Genomic DNA, 25,681 nt, shown 5'->3' on the forward strand with positions numbered 1-25,681 from the left:
ATACTTTTTGATAACATATATTTGGTAGATTAGGAAGAAGTAGGGGTCAGATAGAAGAGAGTAGAAGTGCAGCCTACTTAGCTTAAAGGGGTTGTACAAGCACGGACAAATTATGGCCTATCTACAGGATAGGTCATCAGTATATGATCGGTGGGGTTCCGACACCAGGAACCCGCACCGATCAGCTGCTCCGGCTACCGAATGTTATGCAGGTTATGCAGTGTTCGGAGCTATACAGCAGCTGTGAATAGGAGCAGAGCTACAGTACGGCAGCTCGGCCGATATTCCGTGACCGGAGCTATCTACTTCCGGCATGGATATTCAGTGCCCAGAGGCAGCCGGAGCAGCTGATCGGTGCAGGGTCTGGGTGTCAGACCCCCACCCATCGTATGCTGATGACCTATCCACAGGTTGCCATGCCTGGACAACGCCTTTAAGCACCATACTTTTAAATCTGTACAAATCGGCCCCATATATCAAAGAAAATCGGTCACAAATGTTTCTGTTTAGTGATCAAACCAAATAGTTCTTCAGCCTAATTTTATAGATTATATAATGGACATTAAAGTAAACTTTATAGGTGACGTGTTAAACTGCCCTATGGGAAAATTGCCTTGTTGTCCATAACAGTCAATCAGATTTCAGTTTTACTTGTCTTAAAGGGAAGGTGTCATGAAATATATATTTTTTTTTTATCATATTGCTTTTAGTATGATAAAAAAAATAAAATGTATTTATTTGTGTTCGTGTGTTCTACTTTTTACTTTTATTTTTTACTTCTCTATGGGGGCTGCCATTTTTTTTTTCATCTCTGTATTGTCGATTTCCGTTCCACTGTATGTGGACCGGAAGCCGGTGCCGGACAGTAAGATGACGACTTCCGGCTGCGGCTTCCGGCCATATGCGAAGGCGCAAGGAATAGGAGCGGAGGCGGCAGCGGCGGCAGGAGCAGGTAATTTATGTTCGTGTATGTGCTGTGTGTATTATGTTTGTGTGTGTTCGTGTTATACTGTCTGCTTAGCACTGTATCTAATCCTGCTACACTGTGCAGTCGCTCAGAAAATGGCGGCACACAGTGTAGGAGGTTTGAAGATTCAACCCCCTCCTTCTCCTGGCACTAGCCAGAATAAGGGAGGGGGGATTGTGTGAGGACACTAGAGAGTGTGTGTCTACCCCAAATTTGCAGCATAAAGCAATGAGGTTGCTTTACCACATTGACCATGCTGCAATTTTGGGAACTGCTCCCTCTAGTGCCCAGCAGATGGAAATGTTATAAATTGGAATCTAATTTATAATATTTCCTGACTTGTGAAAAATGAAAAAAATTAAAACAATGTGTAATCACTCAAATAATAATTGTTTAACTAAAAATGTCTACCGACACATTCCCTTTAAAGGAGCTATCTGAGATTACAAAAATAAAGGTCTACTTTTTCCAGCAACAGCGCACCTTTTGTTCATGGGCTGTGTCCGGAATTGCAGCTGTGTTCCATTCACGTGGATGGGACTAAGCTACAATTCCAGGCACAAGTTATGGCCAAGAGTGGCTGTTTCTTGGGGAAAAAAAGCTGACTTTTTTTTTCATAATCTCAAACAATCCCTCTAACTGTACTTTAGAAATTAAATATGGACTATAACTAGGTATTATGGGCCACAAGGTCACAATTTTCATACGAGGCTCTATATGTCTTCTGCTGTGCTAAACAAGCTGGAATCTTCCTAAATGAGTTGCATAATATATCACCTACATTTTTTTTTAATAATTAAAATAGGCGCTTTTTTTCTAAGTCTATTTTTATTTTCTGATTGTAGATTTTTTTTAAAATATTATCTGTACATGATTTAGGGACAGCCATCTTGCCTGAGCTGCTGTTAACATCATTTAGGGATATGATTTACAGCAGCCATGTGGACCATAGGAAACAGTAGTCTGGAGCTGACCCATTGACTTCTATGGGAGAGCTTTCTAGGCATGCTCTGTGACCTGTGCAGAGGTCATTGTGCAGGGAGGGAGAGGAGGGGAGCTGTGTTCATCACCCATTGCGAATAGTGGATCCTGTGTTATCTATGTATAGGTGATACCTTTCATTGTAATCCTGCCTGTAATGATAATGAGATGACTGTTGAGGAGTGATCTCTACAGAACAGGAAGGGTCAGTTTATTGAGGCTCAGTGGTGAGTGTGAAAACTGCAAGATTTCAGGATATATTTTAAATATAGATAATGACATAAATAATTAAAAAAACTACAAAATCCCCAAAAATTCTTAAAAAATATGTTTAACATAAAAACATGATTTTAAACCATAGGTCATTTTCTGATGACACATTTCCTTTAAGAAAATATGTAAATCATCTTCTAATGGAGAAATAAATTCTGGTTACAGCACACAACCCTAGTAACTCATGGCATTGTATTTTTACCCAGAAGTCTCTCTTTCTCAAGAGTATTATTATAGAAAAAGAAAATGAGTATAGATACTTTATTACTGAGCTGTACAATAAATATACTACATTTAATTACCTTGACAACACATCTGTCCACCATGGAATCCAACCAATCGATGTATGATTCAATTGGAGACTGTTCTTCCAATAAATGGTCAAACTCCTGATACACTGCAGAACCAAAGAGTAATGGTCAACGTTTTACACTTAGTGTCATTTAGGCCTTTTTTCATCATGTATACACTGGTCACATCTCATGGAAACTGGTCACTACGTGGGAGCAAATAGTATGTAGATGATGGGAGTCCCAAAATAAAAGTAGGACCTCCCTCTGTGCACTGCTTTGTTTCTTTAGGATCCCCATCCAATCAACTCAAGCAGTCCTACCAACCGTGTTAAATAGGCCGTGTAAATACTTTAGTGGAACTTTTGTGAGTTCTTTTGTGTTTTTTCTACATTCTAAAACATTGCTGCCGGTTGCCCTTGGAAACAGACTGCAATTGAGCTCCATCTCGCTGTCAGAAAGGTGACATAACAGCTGAGCTCCCACGATGCACTGCTCTCATAACTGGAAACCACCAGAATTATTAATGTCGTTTTACACATTTCCCCGTCCTATGAGCTAGAGTGGGGAGAATGCTCAGAAAGATCGGCTCCTGCTCTGGCGGACTCAACATGTCCATATATTACAAGGTCAGCCAATAATTTGAATGGCTGGTGTATAATACAAATTCTTCCTTATAACGGCCACGAAAAGGGAAATGTCTGGCCAGCAGCAGCTCCTTTTTGTTGTAAAAACCAGTGTCACTCCCTCCTGGTTACTGACTGCGGAAGTAAATTTATTTGGAAACGGGCATCTCGGAGGGAGACCATATAGTGCCAGGCCAGATCTCAATGCCAGGTACTCCACTCAGTAGCAAATGCATTTTAAGGGTAAATTCATGGGGCAGAAATACCTGTGACTTAATATGAGTTCCATTAATCTGAATGGGGTTGTTTCGGCTGCATCACATGGATTTCTGCAAGTTCTATTCAGATGAATGGGACAATTGCAGAAATTTCTGCATCAAAATCTGCTGCATGTGAATCCTTACAATGCGAAAACCCGGATGTCTGCGGTGCTGGTCCCATGTCAAATGTCTTATTACTATATAGTTATGCCATAGAAATCTGAAAATAATGGGAAGAGTTCTAAAATGTACTAAATTTCTTCCACAATTTGAATCAATTTTCGTTTTCCTAATACCCCATTAGGAAGTTACTTCAACATTTAACCCTTTCAGACCAATACTCCATTCACACCATTGCATGCTGTATCTCTTACACTGAATAATGAGTTTTCTGTGTTCATCTCTGGAATCTTCTATCGTATAAAGACTTTGTTTGGTAATACTATTAAGATCAACATTCCTCCAGTCTTCCAGCATCTGAAAAGTGATATCAGCACTGTGTATAACTGTCCGTGAGGCCTGAAAAATACATAAAATACCATGTGAATAATGTAAAAATAATAACACATTTTACAATCTGATTTAATACAGAAATCCCAATATATAGTCGACACCACTTACAATGCGCCACAATTTACCAATTATTCCAAACGTAGGACAACAAATTCTGTAGCAAATACGTGGCAACATTTTTCCACAGATTTACTGCGAATTCAACTTATGCATTGAAAAGGGGAAAATCTACAGAGAAAATAGTCTGACACAAAGTCTCATTGGGGAGGGCAGCTGGGACCCTACCAGTGTAAAGACTAAACAGGTCTCGGCGTTGACTTTAATAGGATAGCTTTCTATGTGTTGCTGATATAAATGGGAATTATGGGACCCTATCCTGAAAAATTCAGTACCGGTACTTTCATTCTTGATATCAGTTGGGGGTCCCAACATCAATATTCTCATTGTTGTGGCTCTGATATCTTTTAAGGAGTTGTCTGGTTTAGTAAAACATATTTTATCTACTTTGTTAGGATATTCCAAATAAATAGAGGTGGAGTCCGTCTTTCAGGACCTTAATCAACTGTGGCTAAAAAGAGTGGCTATTGCTTTGGAGGACCCAACATGTCCGTGCCGTACATGGACATATCATTGATTCAATGAGCACCGTGTAATACTTAATTTCTCCTGTGGTAGCACTGCAGGGAAATTGAACACTTGCTATAGGGCTCACCGGCAGATTACAGCTGATCACTAGGGTCAGAGAGATAATAGTTTATTTTCAGGAGACCCGTTTTAACAAAAAAGGGATTACAAAAAAGCAGACTGCACCTTTAAGTTCCATTGGGAGAAAACCTTTAATTTAACACTAAACAGAGTCTCCTATGCCCCCTGCTGATATGGCCACCTGAGGAAGGGGGACTTTATGTTACAATATATGCTATAGTACATATCAGTCTTAGATTAAAATGAATTAAAGAAGAATACTTACTTGACATAAGTGGTTTAATGATGTCTGTCGTCGAAGAATTTGGGAAAATCTTTTTGAAACTATTAGGAAAAAAACACAGATTAAAATGTTTTATTTGAGATCTAGACCGCATTAGTCCTGTTCAACATGTTCAGCTGAATTTTGCAAGATATGATAGGAATAGAAGCCCTTTTAATATAACAAAAAATATCTATCACCCTATCTATCTATCTATCTATCTATCTATCTATCTATCTATCTATCTATCTATCTGTCTGTCTGTCTGTCTGTCTGTCTGTCTGTCTGTCTATCTATCTATCTATCTATCTATCTATCTATCTATCTATCTATCTATCTATCTATCTATCTATCTATCTAGTATAAAAAGGAAGAGCAGCACATATAAATGCAAAATAAGCGTAGTTGTGTGTGCACAAGCCTTAGGACCTCAGACTCCAGTCCCACATATATATTTCCAAAGAAATAGGCAGCACTACACAAGACTATATCTATCTATCTATCTATCTATCTATCTATCTATCTATCTATCTATCTATCTATCTATCTATCTATCTATCTATCTATCTATCTATCTATCTATCTATCTATCTATCTATCTATCTATCTATCTATCTATCTATCTATCGTTGTTAGAGACAGTGGACAGACAATCACTGGTGTTCTGTATTAGAGCAGGGGTGATGTCACAGGATGAGGCATATAATTGGGTGTCATCAGCGTAGAGATGTTACTGGAAACCAAATCTGATGATAGTTTGTCCAATAGGGGCTGTGTAGAGAGAGAAGAGAAGCAGACCTAGGACTGATCCCTGAGGAACCCCAATAGCAAGTGGAAGAGGAGAAGACGTAGAACCAGCAAATGACACACTGAGCAGTCAGGGAGATAGGAGGAAAACCAAGGGAGAGCAGCGTCCTTAACACCAATAGAGTGGAGAGGAGTTTTTGGTCTACAGTGTCAAAGGCTGCAGAGAGATCCAGAAGAATCAGGAGAGAGGATTTACCGTCCGATTTAGCCGCCAAGAGATCATTTGAGACTTTAGTAAGGGCAGTCTCTGTGGAGTGTAGAGTGCGGAAACCAGATTGTAAGGGGTCTAGAATGGAGTTGGCAGAGAGATAGCGGATAAGGCAAGAGTAGACCGAGTGTTCCAGGAGTTTGGAGATGAAGGGCAGATTAGAGACTGGTCGGTAGTTAGCAGCACTGGATGGGTCAAAAGTTGGTTTTTTCAGTAATGGATTTATAATGGCATGTTTAAAAGAGGAGGGAAAGATTCCAGAAGAAAGAGAGAGGTTAAATATTTTAGTCAGGTGACCAGTGACAGCTGGGGAGAGGGACTGGAGGAGGTGTGAGGGGACAGGATCACTAGGGCAGGTAGTAGGATGAGAATCTATCTATCTATCTATCTGTCTGTCTGTCTGTCTGTTTGTCTATCTATCGACACTTAATGCAGATCTCAGCGGTAAGTAATAGGCAGGGGTCCCGCATACTAGATCTACATCTTACACACACACATCCCCCCTGAGGAAGCAACCGTAGCGAAACGCGCGTTGGGGTCCATGTGAAGGAGCAAATACCAACGATTATCTCTCATTGCTATGATGGGTAAGGTTGCCAGATATAAATGATGACTTAAAGTACTATGATTTTATCCTATTCTTTCCTTTCCCTTCTATCTTTTACTCACTTTTTGACTATACAAATAGGGTATTGGATTAAGAATAGGAAAATTCCCCCTGCTTTTAGGGTTTATATTTAACTTATGCAATTCATTTATATAGCCCTTACACCAGTGTATACTATCTTGCAAGGGTTAATAAAGTGCTCCACTATTTATACTAGAGTCTCGTTCTTATGTAATGTTTTAAATCATATTTGTGATATGTAATATATGTTAATAAAAATGTACGTCTTATATGAATCGGCTTTATGGCTCATTGTTGTTCTTCTGTATATAGCTACATCTCAGGAGCTTGTATACTCTCAACATAGAATTGACTACAGCACCAATAACCATTGAATCAATTATTATCTGGCCCAAGACACTAGTTCCATAGACACAGTCCATTCCATTCAGTCCCAATCAAGAGTCCCCCAACTCTATGTACCTAATATGCCCTATTAGGACATAGGAAAAAGGGTTGTCTGTATCAGACCAACACTTTATTATTTATAATAGAAAATTGCAGAAATATTAAACTCTTTTATATAATATATATATATATATATAAAGGCAAATATTATTTTTGCTATTTGAATATTCCCATATTACGCCATTACTCCTATGGGGGTATTATGCAGCTGATTAAGCCAGGTACGACATCCTCCTCGCTCTTGTTATTGATCGGCAGCTAATCCCTTTTCTTAATTACTAGAAGACGCTGAACAGTTTTGCTAAATGGAGAAAGCGTCTAAGCTTTGAAATTAGAAAGGATTTATGTGCAGGTGATGGACTTCATCCACCGCAGGATCCAGGAACACAGTCAAAAAGATCTGACTACCCCGCTGAGACCAAGTCATCTGATAACGCTCGTCTGTACATAGTATTAATAATCTGCAGCTTTTATTCCTGAGTATAGATTAAGAGCTTTTTAACATAGAGGAAAATTGCATTACTGAATCCACTGAATGGAAGGTGCCATAATGAAGGATACTACACATACACTCATAAAAGCCCTTTAAAAATCTTAATTAAGCCTGCCACCTACCCAAATGTTATAGGAAGATTAAGCACATTCACAATCAGGATTATTTAGGAAGGCAAATAGCAGTAAAGCAGTTCCCAAATTTCTTCAACACTAGAATCTGCATTATGGGGGACCTGTCAGCTCTCCTAGCAAATACGTTGCACGGTTCCTCTGTTATTCCTCCTGGAAATGTATCAATGAATGAATTTAGCAGCTGAACATTACCACCCCCCTTGTCAATGGGGTATATCTATACACTCTGACATTATCCAATTAGTGCTGACTGTCAGACCGTGAATGGACACACCCCATTGCCAAGGGTAATTGTAATAAACATTTGTCAATTCATTCATACATTTCCAGGCAGAATAAGAGAGGAACAGTACAATGCAGAGTTCTAAGAAAAGATGCTCCAGAATTCTTATTGTATGGGGAATACAAGTATTTACTAAAACAGACATGTCAGGAGAGGGGACAGGTCCTTTTTAAAGTTTGAGTCATTAATATTTATCAACATTCCTTGCTTCTTGCCCCAGTCACCCCACATCCGTGGCAGGGAGGAGTTGAATGGATTGGCTGTCAAGAACGTGCGCTGCTGCTCTAAACAATTCTATGGAGGGTACAAAAACTGCTGAGTGAGACCAAGGACATGCTGGTGAGGAAAATAAGACTTGGGTCCCATGTTCTAGCGAATGGCGGGGGTCCTAAAAAATGATAAATGTTAACCATTGGAATACCCCTTTGAATAGCAATATCCCCAAAATTAAAAAAAAACTAAAACCTGCAAATATAAATCCTTGCATTGTTTTTTGTCAAGTTCTTACATTATGTTATTCTAGTTATATTTTCATCTGGGAAAGTTGGGTGATAACCAATATGGCTGCCATTAAGTACTCATAGGGATTGTCACTGTCCTGAATGGCAAATCTGCTTAGCAATTTTGACAGCTATATTTGTTTCCAATATATATATACAAAGAAATGTTAACTTTAATCTGGCATCCAATAATCCAGAAAATCAGATAATCCAGGGATGGTTTCCCGCACAGAACTGCAGTATAAATTGGAATTTCACGAAAACAGAATCAAGAAATAAAGACAAGAGAACCGATTAGGAGATTCCTCTGTATAAAAAAAGACAGGAGTAGATTTTGTGTTATTTGGATTTTCGTCCAGGAGGTTTTCTACTCTTACAAGTGAATTTTATATGAACATCCAATAATCCAAAATATCTGATAATCTGGGGTCCGCTAGGTTTTATTGATGACGAATTAAAGGAAATTAACTATAAATTGAATTTCTAACAAGGAGATGGATTTATGATTTTTACTGGTGATATTTTTTTTATTTTCGGGGGAAAATGTTTACTATACATTATACTCCATTACATCCGCAAGACAAAAGAACACAAATAGAATCAATACCTACGCTCAAATTTGATATTTCGTAAATTTTCGGGAAGGTCGTGAAGAGCAACTTTTAGCCATTCATCCAACTGCTTTGCAAATTTTCGTATCACTTGCGTCAAACTTGAGGATAAAAAAAACATTGTGGTTATTTTTTTGTATATCTCATATAGGGAGAAGTTGCCACAGATCACAAGCTTTTAAACTGTAGGGTGGACTTGAAATAGGTCTTGATTAGGGTGGACTTACCGTAGGGTGGACTTGATTAGGTTCCTTTTACACCGGCCAATTTTGGTTCTAACAACGAGCGCCGATCAATGAGACAGCTCGTTGATCGGCACTCGTTTGCTCTTTACGCTCGTTATCAAGCCTTACCATCATGTCAGAAGCACATCTCCCTGTTTACACAGGGAGATGTGCTGCCGACAACGATCATATTTTCTGTTGCAGAAACAATACGATCAGCCGATGAACGAGTGTCTACCCTGTTTACATAGGACGATCGTTGACCTATTTACTTCGGGCAATGATCAGGAATGAGCGTCGTTTGCTTAATGATTGGCCCGTGTAAAGGGCCCTAATTGTGGACATAGAGAGGCAGACACTTGACACTGATGTTTGATCAAGGATAATATTTGCTTGTTCTCAGATATCCCCCACCATTAAACACCATTTTCTTAAAGGAGATCTGTTGATCTTTGAATTGTGCCTTTATTTCTCCTTATGATCGTTTCCACACATGCTAAAACCTTTCCAAATACTTTCCCATTCTCCAGTTTTTTCCCCCAAAATAAGGAAGACGTCCATGTCTTTCACATAGCCTGGAGTCTGTCCGACAAGATGACTAATACTCTCACAGCGAGAGTTTGTGGGGGTACTCTGTGACCATGGCGGTACTCTGTGGGGACACTTTAACTGTCATGGTAAGAGACCCTTTTAATTTAGAGCACCTCTAACTTAAGGCCCTTTTACACTGGGGGATTATCGGGCAGATAGGCGTTCATATAATGCTTGTTGCTGATAATTGCCCTGTGTAAATAGGGCAGCAATCAGCAGATGAAGGAGCAAACGCTCGATCATCTTCTGATCGTATCGTTTTAAAAAAATAAAATATTATCGTTGTTGGCGGCACATCTCCCTGTGTAAACAGGGAGACGCGCTGCCGACATGATGATAATGTATGGGGACGAGCGATCGGAGTAACGACCGCTTGTCCCAATCCATAGCTCCTTGTGACAGGAGCAAACGAGTGCCAATCATTGACGTCTCGTTGATCGGCGTTCGCTGCACCGGCCGATTCTCGGCCAGTGTAAAAGGCCTTTTACTCTAAGTAAAACATCGCAATGAGTTCTACTACTCTTAAAAGCCTGTATGAATTAAATGTAAATGACAAATGTCTCTTAGTCCGATTGGCTGGGAGGTACCATGTGACTGCATCCACATCACAAGTCTTACAAATAATCTAAAGGCCCTTTTCCATGGGCCAATGATCAGGCAAACGAGCGCTAATATAAAAGCTTGTTCTCGATCATTTGCCTGTGCAAACAGGGCCACGAGCAGCCGATGAACGAGCGGCTGATCTGCTCGTCTATGCGGCCAATATAATGGTCGCTATAATGTGCTGCCTACATTATGGAAATGTATGGGGACGAACGATAATAGCACAATCAAGGATTGCTCCTTGTGAAAGGAGAAAACGAGCGGTGATCAACGAGCTGTCTAATTGATCGGCGCTGTGTAAAAGGGCCCTAAGTTAAAGGGGTCTGTCATCATGACTGATTCCATTTAAGGAGGCACTCTGGTTGGTCACTATCCATAGCAAAATTCTGAGAGTCTCTGTGGGTGCATTCTAGTTGTCAGTGTCTGACTGATCATGGGGATGTAGCCATATAAGTTTGGTCTCTTTCTTCCTGAAAGTTAGAGGCGTGACCATAAGGGGTGCAGAGGTAGTAGTCGTACCCAGAACCGGGTATCTGAAGAAGCCCCTCTACCACATAAGAGGACATCATTATTATAGATGCCACATGGTAGGAGGTGGTCATGTTTAAGATTTTGTATTGGGTCTCAGGAACTTAAAGTTATGCCTCTGCTGAAACTATTTCTTATTACTTTTCCCACAGTTTGTAATGGGAATCTACTAGAGGAATCTGCTGGGGTCCCCGTTCCAAAATTATGTGTGTTCTTCCTCTCTTCTCCCCCTCCCATGATGTCACTGCCTGCCACATGCTCTGTCTTCCCTAAGATAATCACTACCCACCAGATCTCCTGCTGCTGTCATTATTACCACAATTTAATCGATTGGCTACGGGGGCTCTATTTCCGTTTAATCTGTTGTGATCATTCCCATGATTTAATTGATCACTGCATATTCTATTCATGCTGACATCTTAACAGAATATATGACGTCAGATTAGTAACATTACACACCAACCTGTCGGGCAAAGCTTGTAGTACAGTTGGCATCAAGACACCAGAGATTGCTTTATACAGTATGGAATCACACACTCCCACTATGTTCACCACTGTGGACGAGCCCAGGACAGGCAGCATGTGGGGGGGCATGCCTTGCCAAAAGTGCAGAAGGAAACTTTGAACCTGGGTGGAAAAAAAAAGACAATTATGTCACAAGTTAATATAAATATAGTACTTCCATACCTCCCAATATTTTCATCCCTATTCGTAAAAACACTTTTAAAGGGAATGTGTCGCTAGAAATTATTATTTTTTTTTTTAGTTAAACAATTATTATTTAAGTGATTACACACTGTTTTAATTTTTTCACAAGTCAGTTAGATTCTAATTTATAACATTTCCATGTGCTGAGCACTAGAGGGAGCAGTTCCCAAAATTGCAGCATGGTCAATGTGGTAAAGCAACCTCATTAATTTATGCTGCAAATTTGGGGTAGACACACTCTCCTCTAGTGTCCTCACACAATCCCCCCTCCCTTATTCTGGCTAGTGCCAGGAGAAGGAGGGGTTTGAATCTTCAAACCTCCTACACTGTGTGCCGCCGTTTTCTGAGACAGTATCACACGAACATACACGAATATAATACACACATCACGTACACGAACATAAATTACTTTCTTATGCCTCCGCCGCTTCCGCTCCTATTCCTTGCGCCTTCGCTTCCTTGAACATATGGCCGGAAGCCGCGGCCGGAAGTCATTATCTTACTGTCCTGCAGCGGCTTCCGGTCCACATGGAAATGGCGCCGGATTTTGCTCTGCGAATGAGCTTCGTTTTGGTATGTGTGAGAGCGGCGCATGCGCCGTTCCCACACAGACGGCGTACGCTTCTGAGAATGGAACGGCTCCCGTTCGCATTCTCTATGGGGTTGTATGTGCCGTATTCCATCTCTGTATGTGTCGTTAATCAACACATACAGAGATTAAAAAAATATGGCAGCCCCCATAGAGAACTAAAAGTAAGAACAAAGTGAAAAGTAGAACATGAGAACACAAATAAATAAAATTTATGTTAATATCATATTAAAAGCAATATGATAAAAAAAAAAAAATTCATGACACCTTCCCTTTAAACTCGGCCCTCAATCCGCCCACAAAACATCCAATGAATGCCCACTTTTATGCAAATTTACATGAGCTCCTCCCACATTGTGGCCCGTTGGCGGGTAATCCCGAAAAAAATGGGACAATTGGGAGGTGTGGGTACATCGCAACCATGCACATGAACCGCAGTAGAATATCTATATGATATTATTAATTTCCACTGTACCTCGTCAAAGTTGGCTCGTATTACAGTGTCCAGAATCCTTTGACAGTGAGTTCGATACATCATTATAAATGTTGAAATCTGTAGCCCAGGTAAAAGAAATACATTTTTTCCATTAAAATGATTATGTTGCAGTCACAGTGACATACAAAGAAGAAAAGAGGCCTCAAGGCAAAGATCAAAGTAGCCCCCCCCCCCCCACCATTATGGTGCCAGGTTTTGCCACCCAGGACAGAAGGGCCTCATGTTTGTTTCCCCATGCAAACTCTTTCCATGATCCTTGGGCCATTTTCCCATTCCCTTTTTGCTAACAATGCAGTTCCTCTGGTTGGTCCCGCAAAATAGAGAATGGGACCAACCACAACTGGGCCCCGATTCTCTCCAAGGTACCCATAGCAGCCACATGGTCTGCCTCTATGGTAGGTATACCCTTGGTCCTGAGGTTACTATTCTAGGGAGCCTGCTTTGTGGGTTTTTTTTTCTCCCCTCTGGTCATTTCTAGTGATGGATCTAAAGGAATAGATGAGAGACTCCGGGGAACTAATTTGGCTTTTTAGATACCTTTTCTTCTGGGATGCTGGATGGCAGATTTAGATCTTTGACATTTGGGAATTCAGGCAGTAATGTTCCAAGCTTGGATCGCGGTGAATACGCCACTGTCTGTTTGGTGACCTCCTTTTTCCCCGTCTCATTGACCCACGCTGCTCCTTTCTTTGAGTACATAACGTCATAATACTGAGAGCTTTCTTTGACCGCAATACCATAATAATGATATCTGGGGAAGACAATGTCACTGCAGCTAATGAGACTCACGGAGAGGTTTTCCAATACAAGCAGTGTACCATAATAACATAAAAACCTGCATGATATTATTTATAGAAAAAAATATATTTTTCAAAAGGAAAAGGATTGTCTGAGATCAGAAAAACATCTGTTTATTGCAGAAACAGCGCCACTTTTGTCTACAGTCTGTGTCTAGTATTGCAGCTTTGTATCATTAACTTAAATAAGGCTGCGCGTTTTTTGGAATAAAGCAGATGTGTTTTTCTAATCTCAGACAAACTCTAAGGCAGCCTTAAAGTTTCCAGTTGTACATCATTGGTGGTCCCTCAAACCCCCGAATTAATATTTTTTTATGCAATCTATTTGTTAGTGAACTGGACAAGTTTGGCAGTTTCTTAGCAACAAGAGCGGCAGTCAGTGGGTGACATGTGCGGAGCTCATTGCATGTGTGCAGATCAACATTGTCACCCACCGAACTGCAGAAGTGTTGGTGACAAGTATTGTCTGTCAATATGAAACACCATCGTTCCCAAGAATGGAGGGAAAAATAAAAGTATATTGTAATTGTAATTTAAAAAAAAGGGATTTTTTTTAAATATTAACAGTCTATGAAGAGTGGGCTTTTAGTCTCTAAAAAGCTAAACCTGGGTCCCTACCATAACTGGGATGTGCCATAGTATATGAAGACCTCATACTGCATAGGACCTATATACACTATGATGACATATTCAAAGAAGGTGCGTAACTAGGGGAGCTGGCAGGGCATGAGTACTGAGTGCTCAGTGCCAGGAGGGATGCTATAAAGCCAATCAGCCTTTGCCAGGGCATTTAGATATAGGGCTAGTGTAGCAAACTAAATCTTTCCCCCGTGTGAAGGAAATCCTAGTTACAACAATGTTCTGTTATAATTTCAATCTCTGCAACTACTGGCTTTGGGCTACTCCACAGGTCTCTTGGATGCACCAATCTAAATTTCTAGGTTGAGAAAGCCCTTTCGGTAAGTGTAATGGCAGCCACATTGATGCCACAAACAAATATAACCGAAACAAATGAATAGACATTTTGAGACTAAATACTGTATGTTCCTGTATTCAATGCACCATTCAGCAATTTGTCAACAAAAAGAAAAAAAAAGTATAGTAACTAATAATAGTATTCCTTTAAATAACTTTGACCTTTAACTCCAGATCACACACAATGCTGGATTCCATTCTGATCGACTTTTGTACTCACTTTGATTGTCCCCTTGTCCCGAGTCTCCTTGTGGTTAATTGTGGGAACTGCTGTCTAATTATCTGCAAGAAATAAAATATATTACCGTAGGTCACTTATCTTTATGAGAACAGAACGGGTTCAAGGTCACGACCTTGGCTCAATGTGAAACATAAGAAACAGTTTTAATGCAATTTTCTGTTATCTCTGTATAAGACTAGTTTGCAAGATATTGTGAAACAAAAATTGGAGACAACCTAAAATCTGATTTGGATCTAAATTAGTCGATCAAAAATGTTTGAGGAGGAGAATAAAGGCTATGTAAACCCTTGAATGGCATATTTATTTTGTTTGATAAAGAGGTCAGCCAGTGTGATTGGTGCAACTTTATAGTTTTTATTAACAATTATTTTAACTTTTTGAGATACAGCTGTTCTATTTTCCCTATACAGAGCAGCTGTATCTTTTGCTATGACCTAAATCCGTCAGTCCCACGGACCTGACGGGTTCAGTGTCAGTGGGTCCTGCGTGTCTCTGACACACAGGATCAATCTGTAATCTATTACATCTAAGGTATGAACTTAGACGTGATAGATTACAGGAGGATCCTGAGTGTCTGACCCACTTTCACTGAACCCATCAGTCCCGCGGACCTGACGGGAGAAGGATTTAGCGAGCTATACAGCTTCTCTGTATAGAGAATACAGAGCAGCTCTATCTCAAAATGTAAAAATTATTTTTAATAAAACTATTTATAAAGTTGCACCAATCACACTGACTGACCTTTTTATGAAATAAAAAAAAAATCCCATTCAAAGGTGTACATAGCCTTTAAATTAGACAGTAAATAATATAATGTCTGGTTTAGGATTGTATATACCAATTTCATTTCTTCTTGGTACCCCTGGATGGTTTCCAAGGTCTCAGATATTCAGGTCTTTGTCATGGGGGGTATTATCTTGTTTACATAAGACAATATGTGTGCCCTTCTAGGGCTTTTAACTCCTCTTAGGGATACCCCACGGGAGTTGCTGTCTCTTGGCCTCTTTCCCCCTCCCTGCTTGATTCTTTTTTCACTTTTTTTTTGTCCCCCCCCCCCCTTTCTTGTTCTGTCGCCTTTCATAGTTTTGGTTTCTTCATGGTTGGTATATTTGGTTCCAACTTATATTGGAGAGGAGTAATGGTCTTGTGTTGGCTGAGTGTAGCCTTCCTGTCATGTCGACAAGCAGGAAAAAAAAACATGTGACCCCTTTGATCTTTTACATACAAAATCCAGGATGGAATGTGTCATATTAGGATCTGAACTATTCACTACACAACTGACATTTACACTATAGGATGTTCCAGTAAGTGGGCTTATTTTTGTAAATATATATATACACACACATACACGTACTATATACATCCTACACTGGACCGGGTATTTTTTTTAATCTTGATCACATGATTAGCAGGTACTTAAAGGGGTTGTCCACTACTGGACAACTGATGACCTATCCACTGGATGGTCTGTGGGGGTCTGACACCTGGACCCCACACCGTTAGGCCGCTCTGGCTGCCTCCTAACACCAGACATACATGCCGGAAGCAGTTGGGGGGAACCTACATTCACTTTTCAATTACTTCCATAGATTTCATAGTCTAACTAAATGCCCTTTAATCTGGCATTAAATATTTCAAAAAGTTGTAATTTTCTAAAAATTCAAAAGTCAAAAGTAAGAGATTGAGCAAAGATAACCAACTATGAGACTCTTAGTGTTTTTATATTTTGTCCTATCTTCCAGAAGGATTAGTACCTCCATGTAAATTGTATATACTTTTCTATAGCCGTCCAATGAACCAGAATATTTCATAATCTGGCACCCGTCAGGTCCTATAAAAGAATTTTACCAGACTTCTATGAAAATATTTCTATCCCTTAATCATAAAGTTGTCTGTTTTTCCAAAGAACGTCCTCCTTTTGAACATCTTTAAGGAGTCTTAAAAATGTTTTCTATAGAAATAGTTGGCATGAAGATCACTGGTAAAAGGATGTTTTCCTGATTTAGGTCATGTAAGTGTGAATACATAAACCTTACCTAGAAAAAAAACTTTATTACAAAACATTTGTGTATTTGCCAAACAGATGGCCGTGGACGCATTCAGCTGTTAATATCAGCACAAAAAGGAGGTGTAAACTTGATGAATTTCCAAGATGTTTTTCTATCCATTGTATCCGAGGGTTTATTTTTATTAAAAGCCATTCACGGGGAGAATGTATCACCTTAAGATCACACATTTCCAATAGATTTGCCCTTATTTACACATCTGCACTAAGCCTTGGCGTTTCTGAATTCTCCTCATTGGTTTTACTTTTGGAGCAGAACTTCAGCAAACATTAAAAAAAAAAAAGAGAGAGAAACTTTGTGAGGAGGTGCGGGACTCTGATAAATGAGCAGACAGGCTGGGCAGTTGTCTTTCTGCTATTTTTTGTATAGACTCAATGAAGCTTGCCATAAGAACACCCCATGCTGTTCCAGCTACTGATCTAACATTCCTCGACTCAATAGCCAAATTCATTTAACCCTTTCCAAAGGGGATGATGAGCGAAAATCACCATGGGGCGGTGGTCAGTCATGGAGCTCGAGGGTTAAGCCATTAAAGGCAGCACAGAATAGGAAAAGCAAGTGTTTGTAACTTGGAAAGTGAAAGTTTTTGCTTTCTTGGGTGCTACACTTTGCAGTGTGTTAAAAATGAACACAAAAGAAGCTCTGTTTCCTATTGAGGGAACGATGTCCTCGGTCCAACACCTTTGTTATTAGATTATTATACATTGATTTTCGACATATTTTGATTGTTCACCAAACCCTAAAATTTTTGTACAATTTTGTACATTGATCTTCAAATATGTTCCCTGTGGTATAAATGTTGGGTTGACTCAATGAGAAAATATTGTTATGGGCAACAATTATGCAAAAAATTAAGACAAAAGATGATTTCCCACATTAGTGCCATTTTCCCAGATGAAATTAAATTCTAACAAAGGTCTACAACAAAGGGGCTGTGGTGCTCATAAATACGCCCAGGTCCCTTTGGCATACACTATCGTTCAAAAGTTTAGGGTCACTTAGAAATGTCCTTATTTTTTAAAGAAAAGCACAGTTTTTTTCAATGAAGATAACATTAAATTAATCAGAAATACACTCTATGCATTGTTAATGTGCTAAATGACTATTCTAGCTGCAAACGTCTGGTTTTTAATGCAATATCTACATAGGTGTATAGAGGCCCATTTCCAGCAACCATCACTCCAGTGTTCTAATGGTACATTGTGTTTGCTAACTGTGTTAGAAGGCTAATGGATGATTAGAAAACACTTGAAAACCCTTGTGCAATTATGTTAGCACCGCTGTAAACAGTTTTGCTGTTTAGAGGAGCTATAAAACTGACCTTCCTTTGAGCTAGTTGAGAATCTGGAGCATTACATTTGTGGGTTCGATTAAACGCTCCAAATGGCTAGAAAAAGAGAACTTTCATGTGAAACTCGACAGTCTATTCTTGTTCTTAGAAATTAAGGCTATTCCATGCGAGAAATTGCCAAGAAACTGAAGATTTCCTACAACGGTGTGTACTACTCCCTTCAGAGGACAGTACAAACAGGCTCTAACCAGAGTAGAAAGAGAAGTGGGAGGCCCTGCTGCACAACTGAGCAACAAGACAAGTACATTAGAGTCTCTAGTTTGAGAAATAGACGCTTCACAGGTCCTCAACTGGCAGCTTCATTAAATAGTACCCGCAAAACGCCAGTGTCAACGTCTACAGTGAAGAGGCGACTTCGGGATGCTGGCCTTCAGGGCAGAGTGGCAAAGAAAAAGCCATATCTGAGACTGGCTAATATGGGCAAAAGCACACAGACATTGGACAGAGGAAGATTGGAAAAAAGTGTTATGGACAGACGAATCAAAGTTTGAGGTGTTTGGATCACACAGAAGAACATTTGTGAGACGCAGAACAACTGAAAAGATGCTGGAAGAGTGCCTGACTCCATCTGTCAAGCATGGTGGAGGTAATCTGATGGTCTGGGGTTGCTTTGGTGCTGGTAAAGTGGGAGATTTGTACAAGGTAAAAGGGATTTTGAATAAGGAAGGCTATCACTCTATTTTGCAACGCCATGCCATACCCTGTGGAGAGAGCTTGATTGGAGCCAATTTCATCCTACAACAGGACAATGACCCAAAGCACACCTCCAAATGATGCAAGAACTATTTAGGGAAGAAGCCGGCAGCTGGTATTCTATCTGTAATGGAGTGGCCAGCGCAGTCACCAGATCTCAACCCCATAGAGCTGTTGTGGGAGCAGCTTGACCGTATGGTACGCAAGAAGTGCCCATCAAGCCAATCCAACATGTGGGAGGGGCTTCTGGAAGCATGGGGTGAAATTTCTCCCGATTACCTCAGCAAATTAACAGCTAGAATGCCAAAGGTCTGCAATGCTGTAATTGCTTCAAATGGAGTATTCTTTGACGAAAGCAAAGTTTGAAGGAGAAAATTATTATTTCAAATAAAAATCATTATTTCTAACCTTGTCAATGTCTTGACTATATTTTCTAGTCATTTTGCAACTCATTTGATAAATATAAGTGTGAGTTTTCATGGAAAACACAAAATTGTCTGGGTGACCCCAAACTTTTGAACGGTAGTGTACAATGGAGATTTAGGTGACTTGGGATCTAGAATTTTATTGTTTGGTCCCTGCAACATCACCGACTCAATCTTCAAAATATCTCCCAATGACATTTTAGTCGGTAGAAACTGTTAAAATAATCTTGACCAGACACACTCTCTAATTTCTAAAGGCTAAAAACATAAACATACAATTTTTGAAACATTTAAGGGTAATTGCAAAAAGTGTCTTGAGGTTGCCTGATTTAGAGAATTTGTGTTCAAATACCCTATTCTGAATGTGAATAAATAGAGTTGGGTCTCCTATTCATGACCCTCATCTATTAGCCAGAGTTAAGAGAGCTGCTACGAAGAGCATCTCTCGCTCTGGAGGACTCGGCACAACCACGCATTACACAGGCAGCCCATTCATTTAAATGAGAACTGTGTAATGCTTCACTTCCCCTGTGGTCAAGCTGCAGGGAAATTGAACACTTACTGCCCGCTTCCCCCACAGACTAAAGCCGGTTAAAGAAGTGGGGCTCCCTGTGATCAATTTATCACCAGTGGAAATTTCTAACAAGAAGGGATAGTCCCCTTTAAAGACTTTTCTTTAATGAGGGTTCATGTGCTGGAATCCCATGATGCACTGGTTGGAGATGAATGGAAACTGGAGTCTCCAATGTCGCACCAAACATGACCAAGTGGGTAAGCAGGAAAATGAGTTTTTATCAAGACTACTAATGAATAAATATTTGACAAAAGTTTTCTACATGCGAATGATTTCCAAAAAATAATAGGCTAAATTCTCAAAAATATTAATTTTATCTTTTCTCCATCGGATATTCCCTGATTTGTGTCAGAGGCTTGTTGGACGTGTGATAGTGCCCCTGGAAATATGCTGCATGTTTGGTGGGATTGCCCGAGGCTTCGTCCTTTTCGGGGGAAAGTTTTTGACCTTGGAAATAAACTTATGGATACTTCCCTTATTGCCTCTCATTCTGTTGGATTGCTTTCTATGATTCCTGGGTCACTCCCACATCTTAAGAGGGGCATCTTTAGACACTTTCTAACTGCAGCTAGAACTGTGATTCCTCACCATTGGAAGTTCACTACTGCGCCTTCCTTACAGGAATGGGTAAATGAGATGAACAACATCATGAGAATGGAGGACTAGATGGCGGTTGATCGCGGTCAATCCAACGCCTTTGCCTGGAATTGGGCAGTCTGGTCCCTGTTTCGGGATAGTGCTGACCTCGATCGCTGGTTAGATGGCCTTTTCTAGAACGCTTGCTCGCTCGCTGCTCCACCACCCTTTTCTATGTGTATCTGTCTCCCTTTGTTGTCTTTCTTCTTGTGTCCTTCGTCTTATCCTTACCCCTTGTGTCCCTTATATACTATGGTGTATATATACCTTATATGTTCATAGCTCTTATGCCCTTTGATTTGTATTTTGGCAATTAGCTCTGATTGCTTTACTGTAATTATTTTGATGCCTGAAAGGTTCCCCTCTCATCTTTTTTCTATTGCATTTTGTTATTTTTTTCATGTATGGAATTTCTTTTTCCTTGTAACAATTTGAAAGTGCTTCAAAATTTCTAATAAAACTTGTTAATAAAGAAAAAAAAATCTTAATTTAATCCTTCCATATTTTTTTTTATAGATTCCCAGGAAACAGGTGCACTTTAAGAATTTTACTCATATTTAAAAATTGTAATGAACATACCTTGCCAAAACTGGCAGCGTTCACTGGTTGTGTGTCGTTTTTCTCGCAGAAATCCAAGTAATGCATATAGAGGGCACTCCGGGGGATGCAGACACCCTCTGCAATTTCATAGTTTTCTTCCAACCTTCAAATGAATGAAAAATCTACATAAGACCAAATATATTGGGAGCATTATTTCTTAATAGATTTATTGTTTAATTCTTGATGCCAAACCAAAATAACAGGTTTGGCATAAAGTTTAAACAAGATTTACAGAAGATATCCGTACGCCATGTGACACATAAATACATAAAGGCGACTGTACCAATAGAGCCATTAAGGCAGCATCTGGAGCTATTATGGAGACCATGGAGGTCCGATTACCGTTCCCAAAGTGTCACAAGGGATGAGGGGAGAAAAAGTGGCAGTGGTGTTGTGCTATTATTTTTTACTATGATTTTTTATTATTTTTTCTACGTCCCGGATAATTATCACCATTTTTATTCCATGAAAATGAGACCTAATGATAGTCGAATGATAATAAGCATATCTTCTGCCATCCAATAATTTCATGGAGGTTCCTCTTCCTTTCCCATACACTCATTAGGCTGACCACATACAAAACACTATTGTACCTGAATTTTTAATGATGACAAACACACCCCCTACTCTATTCTTTCACTTTTGTCCATGTAAGACAATCAAAGGCCGAATATAATTCACCGTCACAGGCTCTCTGGCTATGTATACGGTGGTTCTATATTTCTGTCATCTGCCTCGGAATAACTTCATTTATTCTTTGAAGACAGGAATTTTAATTGACCTAAACTTTAACAGTTTTTTATATATACTGATGGCTGGTTGCTAAGTGCGGAGGGTTGAATGTGTTTGGTATGTGCGTGTAATTAGATTTAATAGAGAAGAGGAGAAGTGATGTCATAGTTCACAGTTTGGGAGATAATAAAGAGACGGTATTGGTTGGTGAACATCACGACAATGCCAAAAATGTGGGCATCGATCACACAAGAGTTGGCATGGGTGGTGCCTAAATTGACTCTACGGAAAATACAGTCTGATTCGCCTTTGGAAAGGTTTTATTGGGCCTATTCTCATATCATCATATTATTAATAATATATGTGACATTGTAAAACATAGAACTAAAAATGTCTGAGTACCATTGTAGAGTGGCCGGGGTGGAGTGGGGTTTTGATGCCCTGTTTTCCTTTTCTTCATCTGCTAGAAGATGAAAGAGAAACACAATAATGTTAACATTTTAATTTACACCTGTGTTATAATATATAGTTTAAAAAACATTAGTAGTAATTATTATTATTAGTAGTAGATTTTTTTTATGTAAGCCAACTGACCAATACAATTGATAGACTTTTAGTCTATTGATTTTTAGTCCGTATTTCCACCAAGTCCATTTTTCTAGTCACTATTAGGTACAATGTTCTACTAACATAAAAAGAACCAGAACATATCTCAAAATCTGCTCCTGAATCTTCCTGTTCGATTAGTTTGCTAATTGTTAAAGCCCGTTTTTGTAAATTTGGAAAGTTGCAACTATTATCAGTCATTTTGGAGACACTGGGCAGCTGTCTTTGGTCACCCGGTCACTGAACATGCAAACAAGAATATACTTCTTATTCCACTCTCTTTCCCTTCTTTTCTTTTCATGTGTGTCAGTCTCAAATATGTTACGCAAATAGTCCTCCCTTCCTTTAACTTCGATCCCTGCTTTTAGTACACCTACACAACGGTATCAACACCCACATGACAGTCCGCATGCATCCTGGACGCTAGTAATATTAACTCTTTTGGTCATGTTTTCTATTCATTTCAAGAAGAATCTAAGGCAAAAATTTGGTATGACTCACAATTTTTTAATAAGACACACAGTATGGCGTTTTAATAGTGAGGGAGAACTCTGAATATTTCACAACACCAATTCACCTGTAGAGGTCATCCAATCATATAAGTCTTTTTCTAACTATAGAGGGCCCAGAACTGTGGTCCAATGCTAAGGTCGGGGGGGAAAGATAAGTCACACTTCCATTCAGAAGCTTACTGAATGATATGTCACACTATCATGAGGGCCCGTGTCAAAAACAGAATATGGGCCCTTGCTCCCCAGTTACTCATCAAAGATAACCCTCTTATGTCTCAACAATAATCCACTAGTAATTGTTAGCCATAAAATGTATTAGCTCAGGCATTCACAAGCAGAAGAAAGCTAATCTAAGGTTACAGTGGGCACAGGGCATAGGTTGCACCAATGGTATGTCCCCTGCTTCCATTAATCAAATATCTTAGATTGAAAATAAGGATTTCCAACATGTTGAAAAAGTTACATTCAATGAACCCAACGCTTTCCTCAAAGGGTCCACAGGTGTACAGATTTCTCATAGGGCTCTATTACACGTGCCAATTATCGGGCAAACGAGCATTCATCAGCTGCTTGTATCATTTTAGCTGCCTAAAATATTATCATTGTCGGGAGCACAACTCCATGCCGACATGATAGAAATGTATGGGGATGAGCGATCGTAGTAATGAGCGCTCGTCCCCATACATTCCTTGTGAAAGGAGCAAATGAGTGCCGATCAAGTTGTCTCATTGATCGGCGGTCGTTTGCATGGCCCATGTCGGCCGTGTAAGAGGACCTTTACTGTTAAGACATCCGTCTATCTATGGCTGTTCTTCACTGCGATAGCAAATGTGGGCAATAAAACCTTAAGTTCTTCAATGAAAATCCCACCAGAAATACTTACTTTCTTCATTAGAAACATTGCCCAGGGATGTGTGGCTTGAATACCGTTTGTTTTCGCTTTCACTGAGACACCGTTCAATCCAACTTTCTGCAAAAAAATAAAGCATGTATTAAATTTTATGCATTTATTTACGCATTTTTACTTTATTGATGAATTTGAATATTATGAAGGGGGTACTGCATCAGGACTCTGGCCAAATAACGGGCCCATCCTGTTCATGAACATTCATTCATAATATGGATGGACATGAATGCCGTCTCCTCAGTCCATACAGGGGCAGCCATTTACAAGAAAGATGTGTAAGTATAAGTATGTGTATGTTTATTTACCTATATGTGTGCACTTTTTTGAGGGCTTTGTGTGGCAGTATTATTTATCCACTGTATAAGGATATTATTAGGCCACGGTTTGGCAGTATTGTTTCGCCCATATTAATTGGGCACTGCATGGCGGTATTATATGAGCTTTGTATGGCGGTATTATTTTAGGCTCTGTATGGCGGTATTATTTTAGGCTCTGTATGGCGGTATTATTTTAGGCTCTGTATGGCGGTATTGTTTTAGGCTCTGTATGGCGGTATTGTTTTAGGCTCTGTATGGCGGTATTGTTTTAGGCTCTGTATGGCGGTATTATTTTAGGCTCTGCATGGCGGTATTATTTTAGGCTCTGTATGGCGGTATTGTTTCAGTGCTGTAAGATTTAAGCCAAGTGTAAAATTTACCGGTAGCCCTCACTGCGGCGACCAGTCCATTTTGATATTAGTCTACTAGACTGTTCTGCAAGAGTGAAATGCTCATTGGCAAATCATATAGGGAATTTTAAGTTAGTTGTGGATCTCACATGCTCCCTGGCAGAGCTGAGAAGAGGAGCAGCGTGGTCATAAATGAAGGTTACACTAATCCAAGAAAGACATAGGAGAAAGATATAGAGAGACTATACAAAGCCAAATGGGTGAAATTAAGACCGTTAATTCTGAGACCCCATACACACGATCGTGCCCGTAATCACGGACCATAAATACGGGCACGGCCGACCGCAGACAGTCATCCGCATTTGCAGGCCGTAGCACGTTCCGTAAAATAAAAAAATTGGACATGTCCTGCACGGATACTTTCCCGTAAATATATGGGAAGGTGTCCGTCGGCCATACAAATGAATGGGTCCGTAATTATGGACCGTAATTACGGTTCACATTTACAGATGATTTTTATGGTCGTGTTCATGGGGCCTAACTGATGACACTTGCCATCAGAAAAATACAATTGACATCAATAGGACCATTAATGCAATAATTTATTTTGGGGTTTATTACGTAATGTGGTGAAAAAGCATAAGTGTGAACAGAGCCTTATTCCATCCTGATGGCCATATCTTATACTCCATTCACATTCAATAATACAGTCACCATGCTGCTTTTCAATCTGAAGGACATGCAGGCTACAGGCACTGAACCAGCAGGGGCTGCAGGAAGATGCAGTAGCTGAAGATAACGACAAATTAAGTTAGGCAAATTTCTTCTCAAAGCTGGCCAATATTATATCTATAAACTATAAAAATAGACCACAAGCTGTCAGGGCAAACTGAGAGTTGTAGTAGTACAGGTTGAAGACCACTAGACTGTATCAAAAGTATCAAACAGTTAGTAAAATTCATTGCTCTTTTTTTTAATAAAAACTGCGAAAAGAACCAATTTTTGTTACACTGATCGCAACAGGCACTATGCTTGACTTATTACAACCCATAAGGCTTCACTGTGTCAGTCACTCAGTACAAAAGCTGATAATACATAGATTATCTGAGAAAGTATTCTTTGAACTCACTAGGAAATCATGACGTCACTACATTCATTCAGGAATCCATTGA

At 39.7% G+C, this 25,681-nt stretch overlaps 1 protein-coding gene across 2 annotated transcripts in view; it reads right to left on the reverse strand.

The window, feature by feature from the left end:
- The window catches only part of RFX4 (regulatory factor X4), a 66,114-nt gene that overhangs the window by 17,444 nt on the left and 22,989 nt on the right, over window positions 1–25,681 (reverse strand). For both annotated transcript variants that reach the window (XM_075856072.1, XM_075856071.1), the window contains exons 2-12: window positions 23,819–23,905; window positions 22,220–22,280; window positions 21,065–21,188; window positions 14,720–14,781; window positions 13,265–13,478; window positions 12,707–12,784; window positions 11,398–11,561; window positions 8,989–9,089; window positions 4,881–4,939; window positions 3,772–3,916; window positions 2,524–2,618 (exon numbers count right to left, since the gene is read on the reverse strand). In XM_075856072.1, the coding sequence (XP_075712187.1) occupies window positions 2,524–2,618; window positions 3,772–3,916; window positions 4,881–4,939; window positions 8,989–9,089; window positions 11,398–11,561; window positions 12,707–12,784; window positions 13,265–13,478; window positions 14,720–14,781; window positions 21,065–21,188; window positions 22,220–22,280; window positions 23,819–23,905 (1,190 nt within the window). The remainder of the gene's footprint in view (window positions 1–2,523; window positions 2,619–3,771; window positions 3,917–4,880; window positions 4,940–8,988; window positions 9,090–11,397; window positions 11,562–12,706; window positions 12,785–13,264; window positions 13,479–14,719; window positions 14,782–21,064; window positions 21,189–22,219; window positions 22,281–23,818; window positions 23,906–25,681) is intronic.

This window comes from Rhinoderma darwinii, chromosome 3 (genome assembly GCF_050947455.1).
Source record: "Rhinoderma darwinii isolate aRhiDar2 chromosome 3, aRhiDar2.hap1, whole genome shotgun sequence".
In the NCBI taxonomy this organism is placed as follows: domain Eukaryota; kingdom Metazoa; phylum Chordata; class Amphibia; order Anura; family Rhinodermatidae; genus Rhinoderma; species Rhinoderma darwinii.